Below are 7348 nucleotides of genomic sequence, written 5' to 3' on the forward strand. Positions count from 1 at the left end.
CTAAAGGGCAGCTAAAACTGAAAAATTTGTTAGAAGCAGGAAAATGCGAGGTTGAAGCAAAGTTATTAAAAAATAAGTTAATTGTTGAAAGTTGCAGAACAAGTAATTGCAGTAAAATATTTGATTAAAATAGGAAAAAAAATAGAAAAAAATAGCTGAAGGATGGAAAGGGCTAGAAGCTGCTAGAAGCTAAAAGTAGAAATGTTGCAAACAGCTAAAACAGAACTGCAGCTATTAAAGGCTGTGAGGGACTACATTAAAGTAGCTAAAATCTAGCTAAAAAGGAAAGGACTAGAAGTTGCTAGATGCAGAAAGTAGCAGGAATGTTGCTAACAGCTAAAATAGAACTGTAGCTAATAGAAACATAGTGCTAGCCTAGAAGCAGGAAAGTAGATAAAAGCAACAAAAGCTTAGCTAAAAAAGGAAAAAGTGGGGTAAAAGCTAAAAATCTTTGTTTTATTTATTTATTTATCTGGAGGATAACTATAATCACTTGTTTACACAGCAACTTCAAGGCATCAGGAGTGGCTCGATTCCTACTTTTTATCTGTTGAAACAAGCAAAATGTTGCAAAACAGCAGCTAAAGGCAGCAAAATATTAGATAAATGTTGAAAGAACAAAAAAATTTAAATAACTCTAAATAACAGTTCATCTGGGAACAGAGTTTATTTTAGGAAACAGTTGTTATTTATTATTTCTCTGTAGATACAAGAAAGTCGTGATTTTTTAAAAACTAAATAAGATGTAGGTTTTGATGACGTGATGTTTAACAGGACATCAGCAGAAATTGTTTGATGTGATAAAATCTTATTTCGGATGATTCGTCTCAGCTGACTGTAAACAATAAAACAGAATAAAGAAAACAGAAACATAAACAAAGTGTTTTGTGTGATCTCATGCATGTATATTTTGTGTTTAGCTGTGTTTAATTAGCTGTGGCGGCCATCTTGTATTTCTCTGACTGAGTGGTATAACGTGCATCCAAAGACTATGTGGTTTTAAAAGTTATTTTGCCAACAAAACTTTCAAAAACTTTTTTTTTTGTGATTTAAAATAATGTGTGTGTTTAAAAAGCGATTAATATCATAATCTTTTAACAACGAATAATTTCATAATTTTGAAAAAGGACTTTGAAGCCTTGTTTTTAAAGGAATTATCAGTTAATTATTAAACTAAAGTTAACAGATTAAAGTCTTTGATTAAATGAAGAATTTACAARTTGCTCAACTGATTTTAAAACTCATCACTTTATTGATCATTTTATTATTGCTAATAAACAAACTGAGCTGTTTAAAAACAAATTATTGTTGATCTAATGATTCAGGTTTAACTTAACTTAAACCTCCGAGGTTTTAAAGTCCTTGTTTTTATTGATTGTTTGTTTYTGCAGGAACAAACGGCTTCAACATGTCGGCTGACGAGGAGATGAACACAAACACAACAAATGAAGTTAAACTGGTGAGAGCTGCTGCCTCTGTCCTTCACTTCCTGCTGCTGCTTCCAGGTTTTTACCAAATAACTCCATGTTTCTGTTTGTGGCTCAGGTCAGACCCAAGGTGGAGCTGCACTCTCTGCTTCAACACGCCGGAGCCACCAAAGATGTCTTCACCATGAAGGAGGTAACAGATCGCCTCCAACAATAACACATGAATAGATTTAATAAAAGTCTAAATGTAGCAAAAACAACTGACAACTTCATGAAAAAAAACTATCAAAAAGTGTTTAGTGGCAGCTGAAAGCTAAGATGTTTTTTTTAAAAAACAGCTACATGCTGAAAGTAGCAGAACAATTGCTAAATATAGCAAAATGCAAGCTAAAAACAAAAATGATTGCTTAAAGTAGGTAGAAGAAGAAAAGGGCTAAAAGCTGCTATTCTTAGCTACTAGCAGCTTCTAGCCCTTTCCTCCTTTTAGCCAGTCTCTTAGCTACAGTCCTGTTTTAGCTGTTAGCAACTGTGCTGCTACTCTTAGCTTCTAGCATCTTCTATCTCTTCCCTTCTAAGAGTAGCAGAGTGGTCACTAACAGCTAAAACAGGACTGTAGCTAATAGAAGCTCAAGGCTAGCTAAAAGAAGGAAAGATCTAACTTAAAATAGCAAAAACCTAGCTAAAAGAAGCTGCTAGAAGCTAAGAGAAGCAGAGCGGTTGCTAACAGCTAAAACAGGACTGTAGCTAATAGAAGCGCAAGGCTAGCTAAAAGAAGGAAAGAGCTAACTTAAAATAGCAAAAACCTAGCTAAAAGAAGCTGCTAGAAGCTAAGAGTAGCAGAGTGGTCGCTAACAGCTAAAACAGGACTGTAGCTAATAGAAGCGCAAGGCTAGCTAAGAGAAGGAAAGAGCTAACAAAGTAGCAAAAACCTAGCTAAAAGAAGGAAAGGGCTAGAAGCTAAGGGTAGCAGAGTGGTCGCTGACATCTAAAACAGGACTGTAGCTAATAGACTGGCTAAGAGGAGGAAAGGGCTTGAAGCTAAAATCAGGAAACGGTTAAAACAGGACTAGATAATGGAAGCAAAATGCTAGCTAAAAGAAGGAAAGAGCTAACTTAAAGTAGCAAAAACCTAGCTAATAGAAGGGAAGGGCTAGAAGATGCTAGAAGCTAAGTGTAGCAGAGCAGTCGCTAACAGCTAAAACTGGACTGTAGATAATACAAGCAAAAGGCTAAGAGAAGGAAGGAAAGAGGAAGGGAAAGGGCTAGAAGCTGCTAGAAGCTAAGAGTAGCAGAGTGGTTGCTAACAGCTAAAACAGGACTGTAGCTAATAGACTGGCTAAGAGGAGGAAAGGGCTTGAAGCTAAAAATAGGAAACAGTTAAAACAGGACTAGCTAATAGAAGCAAAATGCCAGCTTAAAGAAGGAAAGGGCTAGAAGCTGCTAGAAGCTAAGGGTAGCAGAGCAGTCGCTAACAGCTAAAACAGGACTGTAGCTAATAGAAGCACAAGGCTAGCTGAAATAAGGAAAGGGCTAGAAGCTGCTAGAAGCTAAGGCTAGCAGAGCAGTCGCTTACAGCTAAAACAGGAMTGTAGCTAATAGACTGGCTAAGAGGAGGAAAGGGCTTGAAGCTAAAATTAGGAAAGCAGTAAACAGTTATAGAAGCAAAATGCTAGCTAAAAGTAGGAAAGAGCTAACTTAAAGTAGCAAAAACCTAGCTAGAAGAAGGAAAGGGCTAGAAGCTGCTAGAAGCTAAGAGTAGCAGAGTGGTCGCTAACAGCTAAAACAGGACTGTAGCTAATAGAAACAAAAGGCTAGCTAGAAGTCGATGCAGAGTAAAAATGAAATGTAGAACAAAAAACACTAAAACAACAACGTTTGTTTATAAAGATGATTTGGAAGCTACTTAGAAAGAACTGAGCTGTGAATCTAGACTAAAAAAAGAATAAATTTAAAGACTAAAAGCAGCTGCAGAACCTGAGCGAACACTCAGCTGTTTGTGAGCTGTGGGCGTGTGCTCCTGCAGGTGATGTTCTACCTGGGTCAGTACATCATCCAGAAGCAGCTGTACGACCAGAAGCAGCAGCACATGGTGCACTGCGCTCAGGACGCTCTGGGCCGAGTCCTGGGCGTCGACAGCTTCTCGGTCAAAGAGCCGCGGTGAGTCGCAGGAACATTTCGCCTCTAAGCTCTGTGTTTTTCTACAAACTCAAACCGGTTCTGTTTTTCAGACGTCTGTTTGCCATGGTCACAAAGAACCTGGTGTGTGTGAGGAACCAGGGTGAGCCTCTCTTCATGTGAAGGTCAGACCTCTTCAGTTTCAGTGGTTTCAGCTGGAGTTTGGTTGTTTTTCAGATCCTGCAGTGAGCTCAGGTGAAGGACAGAGTCAGGTGGACAGGAGGACAGAGGTGAGACAGCAGGACCACCTTCAAAAGTTCACGTTTAACAAGTTGGAAGRTTTTTCTAAGAAGGATTGTTTTCAGGCCTCAGGGATGGCGACTCRCTCCTCGACTCCAGACAGGAGGAGGAGACGGAGGAGGAGCAGCAGGAGCAACGACCCAGGTCAGTTTCTCCTCTACAGTGCCGCCCCCTTTTACTCCAGCTCGACACACCTGTGACATAAGCCCCGCCCACCTGATCTCCACAGGTCCCTCGCGCAGCGTAGACGGCGAAGATGAGGATGAACCTGAGGAAGACGACAGGAAGAGGAAGAGGTCGGACAGCTACTCGCTGACGTTTGACGACAGCCTGTCGTGGTGCGTGATTGGTGGACTGGGGAGTGGGCGGGACCGAACAAGCAGTCATTCATCTGACTCTCACAGCACAGTGAGTATAACACACACAACACACACAAACACACTACTGTACAACACCTTGTGAATTCCGTTTCTGTGAAAGGCGCTCTATAAATAAAATTTTACTTACTTACTTACACACACACACACACAGAGGTGATGACACTGATTTATGATGTGTGTGTGCAGTCGGAGAGGTCAGAGGTCGCTGCAGCTGCTTCAGACTCTGACAGCGATAACTTCAGCGTGGAGTTTGAGGTGGAATCCATCGACTCTGAGGACTACAACGAAGACGATGCTTCTTTGTCTGCAGACGACCAGGTGAGCTCCACACACACCTAGGGCTGTAGCCATGCACTAATCTCACGATACGATATACGATATTCTGCTCACGATACGATACATATCACGATACGGTTCGATTTTCTGAACGATTTTAGAGGGACAGAGTGATTTGGTGACATTTTGTGACTGTTCCATAGACTTGGATTGAATTAATTGAACTGAACACTGATTAAAAGCACCAACTACACAATACCTGCTCTGACTGGACAGAGACTTAGAGTCTACAGCTGGACAAAATTAATCAAAGAGGCAGTGAGAAACATTAGTTTCCTTTAATAGAAACAGTGCAAACTGTAGCTGACAAGCCTAAATAATATTTGGTTCCATCCAGGTAACTTTGGCAAATAAAGAGTAAATGCTCCCAAATCTTCAGGATTTGTTGTTTTATTATGAGAGTAATTAACACAGTTAAAGATTTGGAGATAAATTATTTTGTTCCCATGTCACAGAGTGGGAACAGATTATTTTAAACAACTGAAATATTTGGTTCTTGTATCAGCAATAAAAAAATTATAAATCCACTAGGGGGCGTAAGAAAATATCGATACACTGAAATATCGTGATATTTCATTTCCCGATACTGTATCGATATTCTAAAGCCCTGTATCGATTTTTTATTAAGGTTTAAAATGTCAACTTTCCATCCAGCCGTTCATTTTTATGTTGTAGTTCAGCCTCTGACCACTAGTTGGCAGCAGTGAGCCAGACATTTGGCTCCTCTACCTCTTGAGCGCCAGAGAGTAAGGGTAGCATCATTGTGAGTAAACATTAGCTTCATGCTCCGATAGCTGAGTCTGAGCAGAAAAGACCGACACCCTCTGTCTTAAAGCTGAGGTAAGGTTACCAACAGTTACTTATTTGTCAGGATGTCTGTATTTTAAGCCAAATTAAGTGTTTTGTGCGCTTTTTTTCCCAACTTTAGTCAACCTTCACTTTACAGAAGGCTAGCGCATGAGTCTAGCGTCTCGAGCTCAGCACTCCCCCCGTGACATAAAACTCTAAATGTCAATATTCGGCTGATCACATCAAAGTCCATAATACTTTAAGTTTATCCTGCTGTGTTCACTTCAAAAACGGTTTAACTGTGTTGTTTAGCTTCTCCATTTATTTACAGTTTATTTTCAGGACCTGCTGTTCGACCCACAGTTATACAAATCATGTTCTGCAGGTCAGCTGATCCCAGAAACTCTGTGTGCAGCAGCTTCATATCATCTGTTTACTGAACTTTATGACAACATAAACACTATTGTTAAGTGTTGGGTGACCATATTATAAATTAATATTAAAAACTAAAAGCTGCAAAAAAWAAATTTCAAACTATTTATTGGCAAATTTAGTCTAATAATTGAAAACATGGGTGAAATATGAAACAAATAAAACACATACAAAGCAGAACAGTCTATGTAATATTAGAATTTTCTGAGACAACGAATTTTGGTTTTTCATTTTGTTTTGTTTGGTAAGAGGTTTTTATTTAATAGAATTTTTGGACAAAAAAAATTGCAATAAATTGCCTTGCTTACAGCATCGCAGTATATCGGGATATATCGTATCGTGACCCCTCTGACATATGTATCGTATCGCCTAATTCTTGCCAATACACAGCCCTAAAATCCACACAGTGTGTTGAGGCTAAAGACAACATGAAAGTTGGAAAAGGACTGCTTCTCTTTGCGATTAAAAAGGCCAGGTTTTATTTTTTTATTCATTTAAGAGTTTTTTTTTTTTAACCGCAGCTGATGATTAAACTGAAAGTTACCTTGACAAGATCTTTTAATGAGAAATTGATCAGAAGCGCTGTGAAAATGGTCTGATCCGCCTCTCTGGCTACAGTGTGCCCTCCAGGCACGGGGGGAACAGATTTTCACAGGGGAACTGAATTTCGCACAACACCCCCTAAGCTGGAGGTGCTACACGCCTGCCTTCTGTAAGGTGACTACAGTCAGAGAAAGAGCACCTCGAATGAGACACTTCAGTTTGACTTAAAATACAAACCTTCTGACTAATAAGGGACTGTTGGTAACCTTATACTTAGACTTTGTGTCCGGGACAAATTTTGTAAGAAATGGGTTTTTTTTATACCTGGAAGGGATTTACTTTAATGGGGTACCAATAAAATTAATGGTACTTTTTATGCAGACGAACATGGTCTATCTCTTGGACTATTACCTCAGCCTAGAAGGCAGAGGGCGTCTTTTCTGCTCAGATTCAGCCATCGGTGCATGATGCTAATGTTTACTCACCATGCTAAGGAGGAGCCAAATGTCTTACTGCTGCCGACTAGTGGTCAGAGGCTGAACTACAACATAAAAATGGAGCGTTGGCAGGAAAGTTGACAAACCTTAATTAAAAATTGAWACAGTATCGGGAAATGAAATATCGATATATATCGGTGTATCTATATTTTCCTACACCCCTACACACACCTGGAGTGGACGATGATGTCATCAACATGAAACGTGCTCACGAAGCTCCTGTTACCCGTTCCTTCGTCCTCTCAGGTGTATGAGGTCACCATCTTTGAGGACGATGACGACGACGAGGACGACACAGAAATCACAGCAGCTGTGAGTCGAAGCGTGTGAAAGTTACACACACACACACACACACAAACACACACACACCTGTCAGCAGGGTTCGTACACTTTTCCCACAGTAAAGTTCAAGCACTTTTCAAGGTAAATTTTCAAATGTCCTGATGCATCTCAGTAATCCAGGTAGAAAAAAATGAAAAAGAAAAAATCAGTAGGTCCTCTGGATGGTTCATCTTTAGTGAAACGTTTC

General features: G+C 39.7%; 2 protein-coding genes across 5 annotated transcripts in view; both read left to right on the forward strand.

Moving 5' to 3' along the window:
- nup107 (nucleoporin 107) overlaps positions 1-7299 on the forward strand; it is a 24231-nt gene extending 16932 nt beyond the window's left edge. Inside the window, exon 28 of the mRNA XM_014032883.1 lies at positions 7156-7299. The gene's annotated coding sequence lies outside the window, so the exon portion shown is untranslated. The remainder of the gene's footprint in view (positions 1-7155) is intronic.
- Positions 1-7348, forward strand: part of mdm2 (MDM2 proto-oncogene) — a 12404-nt gene that overhangs the window by 3273 nt on the left and 1783 nt on the right. For 3 of the 4 annotated variants that reach the window (XM_014032884.1, XM_014032886.1, XM_014032885.1), the window contains 9 exons: positions 1392-1459; positions 1546-1620; positions 3451-3584; positions 3656-3705; positions 3780-3832; positions 3908-3986; positions 4072-4250; positions 4409-4540; positions 7066-7131. In XM_014032884.1, coding sequence (XP_013888338.1) covers positions 1409-1459; positions 1546-1620; positions 3451-3584; positions 3656-3705; positions 3780-3832; positions 3908-3986; positions 4072-4250; positions 4409-4540; positions 7066-7131 — 819 coding nt within the window. In that variant the 5' untranslated portion in view covers positions 1392-1408. The remainder of the gene's footprint in view (positions 1-1391; positions 1460-1545; positions 1621-3450; positions 3585-3655; positions 3706-3779; positions 3833-3907; positions 3987-4071; positions 4251-4408; positions 4541-7065; positions 7132-7348) is intronic. The other variant, XM_014032887.1, reaches the window with a different exon arrangement.

Source organism: Austrofundulus limnaeus, unplaced genomic scaffold (genome assembly GCF_001266775.1).
Source record: "Austrofundulus limnaeus strain Quisiro unplaced genomic scaffold, Austrofundulus_limnaeus-1.0 Scaffold1566, whole genome shotgun sequence".
In the NCBI taxonomy this organism is placed as follows: domain Eukaryota; kingdom Metazoa; phylum Chordata; class Actinopteri; order Cyprinodontiformes; family Rivulidae; genus Austrofundulus; species Austrofundulus limnaeus.